This window comes from Sardina pilchardus, chromosome 21, assembly GCF_963854185.1.
Source record: "Sardina pilchardus chromosome 21, fSarPil1.1, whole genome shotgun sequence".
NCBI lineage: Eukaryota > Metazoa > Chordata > Actinopteri > Clupeiformes > Clupeidae > Sardina > Sardina pilchardus.
Genome location: NC_085014.1, coordinates 19,750,109 through 19,762,549, shown reverse-complemented (window position 1 = coordinate 19,762,549; position 12,441 = coordinate 19,750,109). Strand labels below are relative to the sequence as shown.

Below are 12,441 nucleotides of genomic sequence, written 5' to 3'. Positions count from 1 at the left end.
ACCGACCAAAATGCACGAGAAACGCCACTGTCACAATCATTTTGCTTCAGACAAGATGTAAACAACATAACTCGTTTAAAGAATTAAAACAATTCGAATCCAACCTGCGGTTATTTCCCCATCCCACCCCATCTCTCTCTCCCACTTATCCTTCCTATCTCACTCTTCACTGTCCTATATGAATTAAGGCAAAAAAAAGGCCCCAAAAATATGACATTAGAGATGAGGAAGTGCCTGCCTCTCTGGGTCGCGGTGGTCCACACAGACGTCCATCAGCACGTTGCACACAAAGCTGTAGCGGTTGGCGGCACTGTCGATGAGCAGCTGTCCAACCATGGAGTGGTTGAGGTTGTGGGCCGAGGGGTTGGCAATGGCCTCGATCATGAAGGCCTGATCCCACAGCATGTTGGAGTCGGAGGGGTCGATGTTGTAGTAGATGGAGTTCTTCACTTTGGAGCAGAACTCACTGGCAAAGATAAAGAAATAGACGGGGAGAGAGAGAGAGAGGGAGAGAGAGAGAGGGAGGGAGGAAGACAGGCAGAGAAACAAACAAAAAATGAGCAAGCTGACTAAATAATAATAAAATTTCTGGTCCACGTCTCTCTCTCTTAAATTGAACTTGTGTTAACCATTATTGTAAGCCTCCCATTATGTAAGGAGGAAAATTGAGATTTTCGAAAGATCTTCTTTTCAGGCTTACCTGAAGATCTCCCCAAACTTGCTCTTGAGATGACTGCAGGAGGTGTAGAGGTCGTACAGGTAGGCTAGAATGCAGCGCTCGGCCGAGGAGCAGTCCGCTGGGTTCACGCCAGACTTCACCACGATACGAAGCCTGGGGTGGGCAACAAGCGGTCAACACAAAAGAAAACTAGGTCAGTGCAAAGACTACGACCAGGAGCAACGGCAACTATCCAAGAGAACAGCATATGAAACAAAAACCGTAGGGAGATATGAGGAGAACGCTTAATGCTCTGGGCCCAGTACCACGAACATGGAGGACCACCCCAGACAAGCTATTCTTGCACAAGTGGTTAAACAGGCAAGCACGTCTTATTACAAGTCGCAAGGGTGGCCATGCGACACTGAAGATTGAAACTAGATCAGGCATAAAACAACAATCGCAGAGTGTGTGTCTGTGTCCGTGTGTGTGTGTGTATGGGGGGCGGCTTTGTTTAAACGTACCCATCGAAGACCTGCGCGGTCTGGTCAGGGTTGAGGATGAGGCAGGAGTGGTAGCGCCGCAGCACGGCCACGATGCACAGGCACAGACCAGTGGTGTAGCTGCCCACCAGACTGGAGGACTTGAGCAGCAGCTCCGCTTCCACCAGACTCAGCTCATTCAGCAGCTACAGAGAGAGACAGAGACCGAGAGAGAGACAGAGAGAGAGAGAGAGAGAGAGAGAGAGAGAGAGAGAGAGAGAGAGAGAGAGAGAGAGAGAGAGAGAGAGAACGAAAGAGAAAGACAGAAAGAACGAGAGAGAGAGAACGAAAGAGAACGACAGAGAGAAAGAACGAGAGAGAGAGAGAGAGAGAGAGAGAAAGAACGAGAGAGAGACAGAGAGAGAGAGAGACACACACACACACACACACACACACACACACACAGAGAGAGAGAGAGACAAAGAGAGAGAGAACAATATGAGGGGGGAATTAAAATAATTGAAATATATTCTATTATTACACAGCCCTTCAGAATCCTGTGGAAAGCTCCATTAAGATGAACAGGCCTACCCAACGTTGGGAGATCCCATAATTGGAATGAATAGCTGCTGCCAAGGGCAACAAGTGCTTCTGATTCACGTCTTTCATATCATACCGCGAGAAGTCTGCTCACTTATCACAATGGAACTTCATTTAAAAAGAAAGTCGGCAAATAATATGTTGCTATGCAACCTCTTTCAAGTCCTATTTGTGGGGAGAACTATTTGTTTCTCGAAGTGACGAAGTGGTAAAATGATTCAAAAAGACATTGTATGAAGATTTTTTTACATTTTGGTAATCGGCCATAATAATAATCCTCGCTTTGCGTCAGGGTCCTGTTTGCCCTATGGGGACTTATTTTCAAATAATGACTGGCAGACAATACATTATCCCTAACTTAAGACGGTAGACTGAGAGAGCATGCATGGCTATTCATCATTCATTTGTTTTTAATCTAAAAGACATGGCTCTTTCATGAGCAAACCCCATGAGAGCCTCAAGACTGACCTCAAGGTCGTCAAGTAACACATGAGCAAACCCCACCACAGCCTTGTGTGTGTGTGTGTGTGTGTGTGTGTGGGGGGGGGGGGGTGCTCCTCCGTACCTGAATGGCAAAGTCAATGAGGCCACTAATGTTGAGCGAGTACTCCATGAGGTCAAGGATGAACTGGATGTGCTGGACCAGGGGCAGGTGATAGGACAAAGCGGAGGCAAAGCTTTGGATCTGTTCCATAACATTCCTGGACACCTGTCAAAAAGAAAAAACATGCTCATTCATGTGGCAACTATGCATCTAAGCATTTTACACTTGACCATCATTGTGTCAATAATTTTACTCATATTTGGTGCCATTAATAATAAACCTGCACCATAGAGGAAGCCAGTTTGATGCCCAATGCCCACTTTCCATATGACACATTCCATATTAGGTCTACATTTAGCACTGACATATAACAGTTCAGAAGACCACACCACCAATGAACAGATTAATCGTTGGAAGAACGACTAAGATTCCACTACTGTGACCGTTTAGCAGATGCTTGTGTCCAAAGCGATGTAAAGGGTTTGTTCGGGAAGCCTGGAGGTCGTACCTGAGAGGTGACCTGGTGCTGGTCAAAGTGGGAGAGGTGCTGGAATTTGGAGAAGATGTCCTCCGCAGTGGGGAAGGCCTCGGTCTTACTCTTCTTCCTCCTTTGACCTTCCTCGCCTCCTGAGACACACAGAGAGAAACCAAACACTCAACCTTCCAATTGGTGCTCAATGCACTTTGTGTCACTTTCTTCAGACCTGTGTGTGTGTGTGTGTGTGTGTGTGTGTGTGTGTGTGTGTGTGTGTTTGTGTGTGGAATGCAAAAACTGGCTCCAAATAACCACCACACTATTGAGCCAATCAACACTGTTGCTTCAGGAGCACTGAAGGGAGCGGTGTAACGGATTGGCTGCCGAGCTCGAACATCCACAACCTTTTCTCCAGGATTGAGGGCTGCGCCGTTAACACTCGTGACATATCAGCAGCGGCAGACAGGCGAGATGGGTAAAGCGGGTAATTGGATGGCTTTCGATTCGGAGCGCCGTCCGTCACGAGCTCAACTCTACCCGTCTGTGCTGACCCCTTCCCCCGTAAGGAGGGAGATTTATTGGGGTGGGAGGGGGGGGGGGCTGAGGGGTGCGCTGTGATGAGGAGCAGCCGACATAGGGCGATAGCGTGACGCGGCCGACCACGGGACAAAAAAAAAAAAAAAAACGGACGGCGGTGACATGCCTAAATCCGGCTGAAGTGAAATATTAAGTTGTTCAATTAGAGCGTCGTTAAGCCCCACCGCTCGGCGGGTGACCCTCACGGGAGGGGTCACTGCTGCCGCGCCGACATAATGAGCCGAAGGCAGCAATTAGCATAGAAATGGGGCCCGGAGGTATGAATATTCAATGCGGGGCGGGGGCAAAGGTCGGCGGGGAGCGTGTCGGCGTTCGGCCATTAAGGGCTTCTGATGGAAGATGGATGGTTTGGGCTGGGGTATGACGGCAGTTCGGGCTCGCTCCACGTGCCTGGCACATCTACGGATATAAGCAGCCGAATATTTCCGCGCACCAAGAAGGAGAGAAACACATTCAGAATGTGTGTACGGAGAAGAGGCGGTGGAAGCTTTGAGAAGCAAACCTCAAGCTCATGCAGCCCACACGATATGTGAAATAACTCAGAAATCTCATTTTGTCCAATTGACAAAATCTCTAATCTCTAATTTTGATGGAGAAGCCTTCTCCGAGTGCCTCAGCAGCAGGCCTATGGACTGATGGGGGGGAGCCTGTATTAGCGGAGCATTAATGTCACCGTCGAGAGACCAGCGGTTAAGAGTGATGGCGGCCATTACCCGTCTCGGCGGTGCTTTTGCGGTTGAGCACTTTCAGGATGTCTTTGGTGATTTTCTTGATGGCGTGCCGCGCCTCGTCTCGCTGCTTCCCAACGCCGTAGAGAACCACCAGCCGCTGGTTGCACTCATGGCTGGCACTCTCCTCCTGGGGGACAGACAAACGTACGGACGGATACACACACACATACATACACACAAACACACACACACACACACACACACGAGAAAGACTAAATCAAACAAACAAACTAAAAACAAATCGGAATCACCAATTATCTCTATCTGAAAAGCCAGTTGACAAAATGCACCGTTGCCTCTATCCCCCGCCTCTGTACAATGCAGTGGAAATACTTGCAAGGAAGTAGCATGAAGTTGATTTATCACCAGCGCTCTCACAAGTAAGCCCACATGTGGTAATCATCAGATCTGGGTTTGTGAATCCAGTGTTTCAGATCAATGTTCTACATCAATGAACCTCATAAATTACACTCCATTTCCCTACTCACACACACACAGCACATAAATAGCAACATCACAAGCTGCTCGAGCCAAACGGAGCGCACATACGCACCTGTGGGATGGGGAAGTGTGTGGCGTACTGGATGTGGCGGGGCTGGTCGTACACCTGGGGGAAGGCCGGGTCCAGGCCCTTGTCCTTGGCCGCGCTCTTGCCCTCCTGCTCCGGCGCCGGCTTCTCCGGAGAGGGGCTCCCCTTGGACTCGTGCATGGGCGGAGAGAACATCTGCAACAGCAGCAGGGAGGGGCGTCAGGAAATCAACAACAACAACAACAACAACAATAACAATAACAATAACAAAACATGACATAAGTTGCAAATTCTTACATTGCACTATGATAGGAATTCTGAATTATTTTATGGTAGAAATATCTCATCAGAGAGAGGGGAGTGAGATATCCTGCCTACCTCGTCAAAATTAGCGCTAGAGTTTTGATCTATCTCCATCGATTCAGAAAGGCCAGTATCCTAAAAAAGAAAAGGAAAAATGGGACACACATTAGTAGGGATGCACAGATTGTGAAATTCTGGGCCAATATTGATACAGATGCATAAAATAACAATTTACCTATTGTTCAGAGTTGATGTAACATAACTGTAAATGTCAAAGCAAATTGCCTATAGCCAATATCAGTCCACAAGGCCAATGCATCCCTACCTATAGCATTCATCTTATATTTAGCGGCCCTGCTTATGTGAGCATGTCCAACTGAGATACTGTACGTTTGCACAAACCTCCATTTTGACGCTGCTTCCGGCGTCCTGCTCTTTGCGCTCCGAGTCGTCCGACGGCTCGTCGCTAGGCGAGCGGGGGCGGGGCAGGTGCGAGTCACTGGCCAGGTCGCCGCGGGAGATGAGCGTGCACATGTAGATGTTGTGGGAGAAGACGTCGTGGCGGATGAGCTCGCAGAAGAGGAGCACCAGATTGGAGAACTCCACGCGCTCGCTCTCATTCCCCGGATCAGCTGTCGGGGCAGTTGAGAAAAAAAAAGTGAAATTTTCGTGAAAATGTCACATTCTCACAAGAAAAATCCAGAGGCAATTACGCCGGCTCATTTTTTTCCCAGCACCTTCAACTTTAGCCAAGGCACTAATGACATCTCAAACTTTTTATTTCAAGGCGACCCCACTTCAGTGCCTCTCACAGCGTCAAAATGACTAATTATAGAACAGAGAGGGAGAGAGAGGGAGAGAGAGAGAGAGAGAGACAGGGATAGAGACAGACAGAGACAGAGAGATAGAGATAGATAGATAGAGAGAAAGAAAGAGTATGACAGAGAGAGAGAGTAAGTATGAGAGAGAAAGAGGAGTGCTGTGACAGGTCGGCAGATGGGGTGCTGAGGTGCTCTGTGGCAGACAGCCTGTAGTTGACTCACTGAGGATGGGGGCCTGCGTGTCCAGGAATTGGAGGAGGACGTCCTGGAAGACGGGCATGGTGGCAGCCGAGAGGGAACCAGAGGACACGGAGCCCTTCTCATCCACCACCTCCGACTCACCACACCGCTGAGACAGAGAGAGAGAGATGGAAAGAGACAGAAAGAAAAGGAAACAAAGAGAGATTCCTTTAGAATGCTTCTAATTACAGCAGTTAGGCTTCCTGAACCCTGGAGCGATTGATTACATTAAAATATTAAGTGTGTTGAATTCTTTGCAATGGTCTGAGAACTCAATTGCATATTCAACATCAATACAGCATATCTAAAATATGCGCGATTGTGTTCTGAGACTACAGACTTTTAATTGCATGACGAGGGATACACAATTCAAGTGAATCAAATGAGTGTCAGATTTTTCCTTTTCCGTGTGACTTTGTCAAAGTGTCCTCACTCCTGACAGGAAACGTGTGAGACGCCACTGACGGGTGCTGATGAGTGAGAGGGCGAGCGGGCGAGTGCGAGCGAGGACCGCAGGGGTGACAGTGACTCACCTCGGCCTCGATCTCCGTCTGTCGCTTCTCCAGCAGCTTGGCCACCACCATGGCCCTGTGGCGGCCAGACCGCTTGCTGACCCCGGCCCACTCGCACAGCAGAGTGACCACCGCATCATCGTCTGGAGTCATCTGCTCCCGAAAACAACACACAGACACCAGACTCACTGAACTGGTCAGTCACACAGGCCCAAGAACTATTTAGTCAACAGCCACCTCAAAGGCTAGACATGCCTCAAAAGCAACAGCAACAAACGTATTACAAACGTAATAAATGGTAGGAGGGAAACACGTGAGAACGGAGCGGTTGCCCTCGTGTCTCACCTCGTGGCCATCTTTGGTCTGTCCTGAGCCAAAGATGCGGTTGTAGAGCGAGTCCAGCGAGTTGCTGAAGTCCGACTTCTCAAAGCTGTGGTTGTCCAGGACCTCTAGAGTGTGCAATACTCGGCCAATCGTAAAACCTGGCGGAGTAAGAGAAAGAAACAGAACCTCCATTTAGACATATGAATCTGACATAGGAATCTAGAGCGTCTTTTGTTCAGGCCAAACCGATTTTGAGTGTTGAATGTCCTCACCTGCTGTTGTTTCTTGGCACTTGTCAAACGACCATCGAAACTCTACCGCTTGGCCTCTCTCCTTAACTTGATCCTCAATCTCACGTAACTTAGATCGCACCTGAGAACCCCACAGAGGGAACCATACGTTACCGAACCACAATTACAAACAAACATCTTATACACTGTGTACCTAAAACGTGTTATTGTTTGAACACTCATCTCAAATGTCCTCAACCATGAAGACATGGGTAAACATGCCCCCAGTCATTCTAACAGACTCTTGACTCTCTTGACAATCACACCTGTTGGGTGAAGGTGGTGTTGCCCCCAGGCATGGGCAGGTTTGACGGGGCAATGTGCAGCAGGTCCAGAGGAGAGCCCGTCTTGTTCCGGCTGTCGGTCAGAGAGTAGTGCCACACCAGAGCGCTGGGGCAGCACAGCACGATGCTCTGTAGCGCAGCAGGGGGACAGACAGGACACAGCAGTGAGTGACTCAGAGAGCAGTCTCAGGACCATACATGTGACAAGACCTCCTGTGCGGTCGCTGCAGCTTTGTCGTCTGCACACGGTGACCCCCCCCCCCCCCCCTGTCTGCACATGGTGACAACCCCCCCACTCCCCTTCCCCCTTCAGGGCCTCCATTTAAAAGTCAGTGAGCATGCAAACCTATTCCCTGACAACAGCGTTGAATAATGTAGTCAATTTAACTGCAATGTATTGCCATGTGCCACTGACTGCTTGCAGAATCTCGATACACACAGCTAGAGGCACCTGGAACTAAGCTCAATGTGACAAACTGGACATAGGACACCACCACGCGACACGTGCTTCCTCTAGCTTTACTGATCACTATAGTCACCGTCTGACCAGATTAGCTTTCCAGGAAGTAAGTCTCACTTGAAACCCTGCCTAACTAAGATTATCAATGACAGCAGGAGACAAAGTGCTCTTTGCAAGTGCCTGAATAATAACTGCTTTGCACTCAGGGCTGTATGTTTTCTCTTTTTTGCTCATACCACTGGTGCAACAGATCTTGATAATTTGTGGCACAATCCACAAAATCTGTATTATCGGTACAAACACCTCATCTATATATGTATATATTCTATTCTATTCTATTCTATTCTATTCTATTCTATCTGTAGGCTACTGTCTAGAAAACATTATAAATAAGGCATCACTGGTGCTAAGCTGGTAAATCATCCATAGCACAGATTGATTTCTGTTTTGTTTTTTTTGCAGCACTTGCTACATTCAGGTATATGTAGCACTGTACAGCCCTGTGCCCCCAAGAAGAAGCCTCACCTGTAGCATACAGCTCAGGCCAAACACCACGGGCCTGTGCTGGGGGCAGATGTAGAAGTCTGTGAAGGGCGTCTGGGGCTGGGTGCCCCCGGCGGGCTGGGACGTTGGGGTCGGGGTCAGAGCGTTCCCCGGCTGGGCCGAGATCCCGTGGGCGGGATGCCCCCCAGAGCTGGGCCCCATGCTGCCGTCGCTCAGCAGCAGGTTGAGCCGACGCGTGCAGAAGTACGCCAGCCGCCTGGACAAGTAGGCCGACTGCACAAACTCTCCAGAGTACTGTTGGGAGTAAACAGAGGAGGATTTGGTCACTGGTTTGGCCAAATACAGGACTAATTAGAGGCCCGACTGTGAGTTGATCCTTCACCGGGAGTGAGCCGCGTGTTGCTAAGCTGACTGACCTGAAGCAGGAGCGGCAGCAGGAGCTTCAGGAGCTCGTCTTCGCCAGGTCGGATCTTCTCAAAACACTCCAGGACCCACGTCAGAAACTCGTGTCTATCCAGCATGCCATCCTACACACACACACACCAAAATTAGCCTTCCAATCTTCCACTGCACTTCCATTGAGCTGATAGCAAACCACCCCCTCACATCCCAAACAGAGTGGAAATTAACAGCAGCCACCAGCCAAATGCTGGTAAAATAGTGGCTGGTAGATTTCAGAGACAAAGTCATAATTTAATATATTGAGAGGCTGATGAATATGACCAACAATCTACCAGTGGCTGCCACAATTTAATTTCCACTCCAGACCCCAAAATCATCATCATTGTGACCAATAACAGGAACTTCAATCAAACTATGTTTGATACGATCATCAACATGTTACACATTGTGCAAAAAAAGACCACAGCAGCATTTCGGAGGAGCCTGACCTGGAACATAAACATGGCCAGCTTCTCGTTGTACTCCCACTGCTTCATGGCCGTCTCCACCTCAGCAGGGGGGGCCGGGGGAGGGGAGCCGCACGACTGGTTGGGGGACTGCCGGTAAAACTCGGCGACCTTCTGTAGCTGCTCCCACAGGTATTTAGTAATTATCTGAGTCCACTCTGCAGATGATGGGTGGGGGTGGGGGACACAGAGAGAGAGAGAGAGACTGAGAACTGAAACACCTGAATGACACGGGCTACATTACTGTACCCTTTCAGAAAGCACAACCGATTCCCTACTACATCTCAAGGGACTATGTAAATAGTGTGTCAGAAATAGTCTGTACATGAAAAACAGGACTGTGATTAAAGCGGCATTCACAACAAGAACAATATCGATAACAAAAACTAGAACCATAGCGATAAAAACTTTCACACTGACCAACGATAAAAAAAGTCTCTCCTCGTTTTGATGAATGTCATGGCTAAAATGTGATGGGTTCTGATGGGCTGTTAGCTTTTTATCGTTGTCAAAATCGCTCTGAAAGTGATCCCCAACGATGTCCTTCATGTCGTTATCATTATAGTTTATGTGTGAACGTCGTCATTCATATTAACGAGAGCAATATTTGTTCATAGTTATCGTTATCGTTCTTGGCATGAATGCCCCTTTAGTATACTAATGGGAGGAGTTTGTACCGATGCAAGGGTCGATCACATGGCGCTTCTTCACTTTGGTCTCTGTGATGGCTGCGTGATACGCACACGTCATTTTAATCATCCATGCGGCTCGCATCACTGGCACTGTGTACTTGGCTAAATAGCCAAAAACTTCTTCTTTTTTACTGAAGATGGGAACCTGGGTAAAAATAATGAACAGTTTGACTGGGATGAGCTGCAGCTATAGCTTAAAGAAATTACAATATAGCATCTGTACACAACATTAGGCTGTTTGACTCACACTTACGCTAAATTGAACAACTAACAGTTCTACTATAAATATATAGTTTTCATAATTCCCCCAAAAATTGAAAGAATGAATTGGTTTGAACATAAAAGAAAATAAGAAAATATTCATTACACATGATAGAACCTGATCACAATATTATCAATCAAGTAAAGCTACAACAATTAGGTTAATCAATAACAATAGTTGTCAACAATTAATCCTCGACTAGGCTTTTTTGTTATTTTGCTTGTTGATGTATCAGTGAGTTATTTCTTGTGGTTTCTTTACTCCTCTATGACAAGACTTTTCAGTTACTAAAATAAATGAATCGATAATGATAATAATCTGTTGCAACACCAGAATGTAGGGATATGTTATTGCAAGACAATATCCAACCTTCTTCGCCAGCAGAGTGAGTGATTTGGTTCCTGCCAGGTCTGTAAACCAGTTGTTGATTGAACTCTGAGACCTTGCTGTGACAAGCCAGAAGTTATCCTTCTGATTGACCTGTGGCTTCCGTCTGCCTGTGTCTGGGAATGTGTTGCATCGCAGTTTCTCTGCAATGATGCTGCTGAAATTTGAACTAATCTGTAATGAAAACAGAGGCATTCGTGTATTTGAGTATATGCAGAAACCCAAAGTGCAAAGTGCAAGTGTCATTTAACAACATTTAGTGAGAGGCTACAAAAGACAAAGTAAGACAAAGTAAGACAAAATTAAACAAGTACACAGGAACCAAGATGCAAAAAGGACAAATGTATATGCTTCTTTATATTTAACATACCTTAGAGGGGTTGAAATTGACATTCTTTGCACTGCCATGTTCATCTCCTGATACCGCTGGTTGATTATTGAATCCCTGCTTCACGTTCAATGCAGTCAATTCATCCTGGAGTAAAAACAAAGCGCAGGTCACAACTGGGCTGTGTTGATGACAAGTGACTACTTATCTAGTTTTGGTTAGACCAGGTAAAACAGCATCGGATACTTGGGCAGTGCCTTGACTGTTGGGTGGTCAGTGGTCTGTGCTATGCATACACTATTACAGTGCAGCATTGGACTAAGAGCCCACGAATTACATTTTATTCCCTCAACAGTCGAGAAAGTTATCGATAGTAACATTTTATCATATTTGTGTAGTGGATCATTTGTGTTGACTCACTGAAAAGCTAACTTAACAGGCTACAATAGCCATAGATTTTCTCTTTATGGAATTTCTCTTCGAAAGTAATAATTAGTCCATGGTTTAGGTTAGCTTGTCTACGAATTGTTATGCTAACGGTAACTCGCAAAGAGGAAAACAAGTACAGTTGGTAACTTGGGTTATAGCTAAGTAAATTCGGTAGCAAATAGCTATAAATCTTGTGACGTTAGTGCATTACCACTCAAGTTCAACTGTCAATAACGTCATTCATTTGGCTAAATATGTCCCATCATAGGTCGTTAATATTAGCCTACTTGTTAGCAAGCTAACGGTCAAACTACTTGTCAACAAACGCACTATTTATGCCACCTCGCAAAATATCTGGTAAAGTCGGCTAGCTAACCGGCTATCCCCAAAATGCAAAAACATAAACTGTTTCAGCGTCTGGGCTATCGAGAGATCGATCGAAGTGTAAAACACTTTGTTTTCGTTGTTTGGGTTTCAGAGCTTCAACCAGACGTCTGGGTGTTTATATTATAAACGACAAAAACTTGTTAACTTGAAAAGCTATGGTTTGAAAACCAATATGATGCATCCCGGAGGAAGCTAACAAGCTAACTAGCTGGATGCTTTGCTCTTCGTGACGGGGGCTAGCTGAACTGTGAGTTCATTGTTTTTGCTGGCTAGCGAGTCTGACAAGGCCTGGACGCTTGCTCCGACTAGCTTTCAAAGGAACAAATCGCTTGCAAATGTATTGCGTTAGAAAGAAAATCTTAACTCCCCGAAGAAACATATGGCAATCTCGAACCTCTTTTTGCTTTGGGTCTTGCGGATAGACGTCCGGAGGCCCGAGCCTTGGCCGCTTCAAGGGTCGTTGTTCGTAACTAAGGATCCCAAACGCAGCCATCATCCCAGCGGCATCACAACCAAGCCTCTCTCCTTTCCGCTTGAGATTCGCAAGCCGGAAACAGGCAGGCGTTAAAGCTTCCCATCATACCCTTCGTCGTTATTTCTAGGGGCTTTGACTCACATAGTAAACATTTTTATTTTCTGTTCCTATGAAGTTAGTAAAACAATCTAAGCGCATAATTTTTAGCATTGCGTGTGA

The 12,441-nt window shown here is 46.8% G+C and overlaps 1 protein-coding gene across 4 annotated transcripts in view; it reads right to left on the bottom strand.

The window, feature by feature from the left end:
* med12 (mediator complex subunit 12) overlaps nucleotides 1-12,290 on the bottom strand; it is a 28,797-nt gene extending 16,507 nt beyond the window's left edge. For all 4 annotated transcript variants that reach the window (XM_062524037.1, XM_062524038.1, XM_062524039.1 and 1 more), the window contains exons 1-21: nucleotides 12,142-12,290; nucleotides 10,974-11,078; nucleotides 10,586-10,777; nucleotides 9,940-10,099; nucleotides 9,245-9,420; nucleotides 8,771-8,881; nucleotides 8,376-8,648; nucleotides 7,373-7,519; nucleotides 7,089-7,188; nucleotides 6,838-6,974; nucleotides 6,514-6,645; nucleotides 5,963-6,089; nucleotides 5,322-5,551; nucleotides 4,995-5,054; nucleotides 4,641-4,811; nucleotides 4,070-4,214; nucleotides 2,793-2,911; nucleotides 2,306-2,449; nucleotides 1,183-1,346; nucleotides 701-832; nucleotides 239-466 (exon numbers count right to left, since the gene is read on the bottom strand). In XM_062524037.1, coding sequence (XP_062380021.1) covers nucleotides 239-466; nucleotides 701-832; nucleotides 1,183-1,346; nucleotides 2,306-2,449; nucleotides 2,793-2,911; nucleotides 4,070-4,214; nucleotides 4,641-4,811; nucleotides 4,995-5,054; nucleotides 5,322-5,551; nucleotides 5,963-6,089; nucleotides 6,514-6,645; nucleotides 6,838-6,974; nucleotides 7,089-7,188; nucleotides 7,373-7,519; nucleotides 8,376-8,648; nucleotides 8,771-8,881; nucleotides 9,245-9,420; nucleotides 9,940-10,099; nucleotides 10,586-10,777; nucleotides 10,974-11,078; nucleotides 12,142-12,243 — 3,155 coding nt within the window. In that variant the 5' untranslated portion in view covers nucleotides 12,244-12,290. The remainder of the gene's footprint in view (nucleotides 1-238; nucleotides 467-700; nucleotides 833-1,182; nucleotides 1,347-2,305; nucleotides 2,450-2,792; nucleotides 2,912-4,069; nucleotides 4,215-4,640; nucleotides 4,812-4,994; nucleotides 5,055-5,321; nucleotides 5,552-5,962; nucleotides 6,090-6,513; nucleotides 6,646-6,837; nucleotides 6,975-7,088; nucleotides 7,189-7,372; nucleotides 7,520-8,375; nucleotides 8,649-8,770; nucleotides 8,882-9,244; nucleotides 9,421-9,939; nucleotides 10,100-10,585; nucleotides 10,778-10,973; nucleotides 11,079-12,141) is intronic.
* Nucleotides 12,291-12,441: the final 151 nt, after the last annotated feature.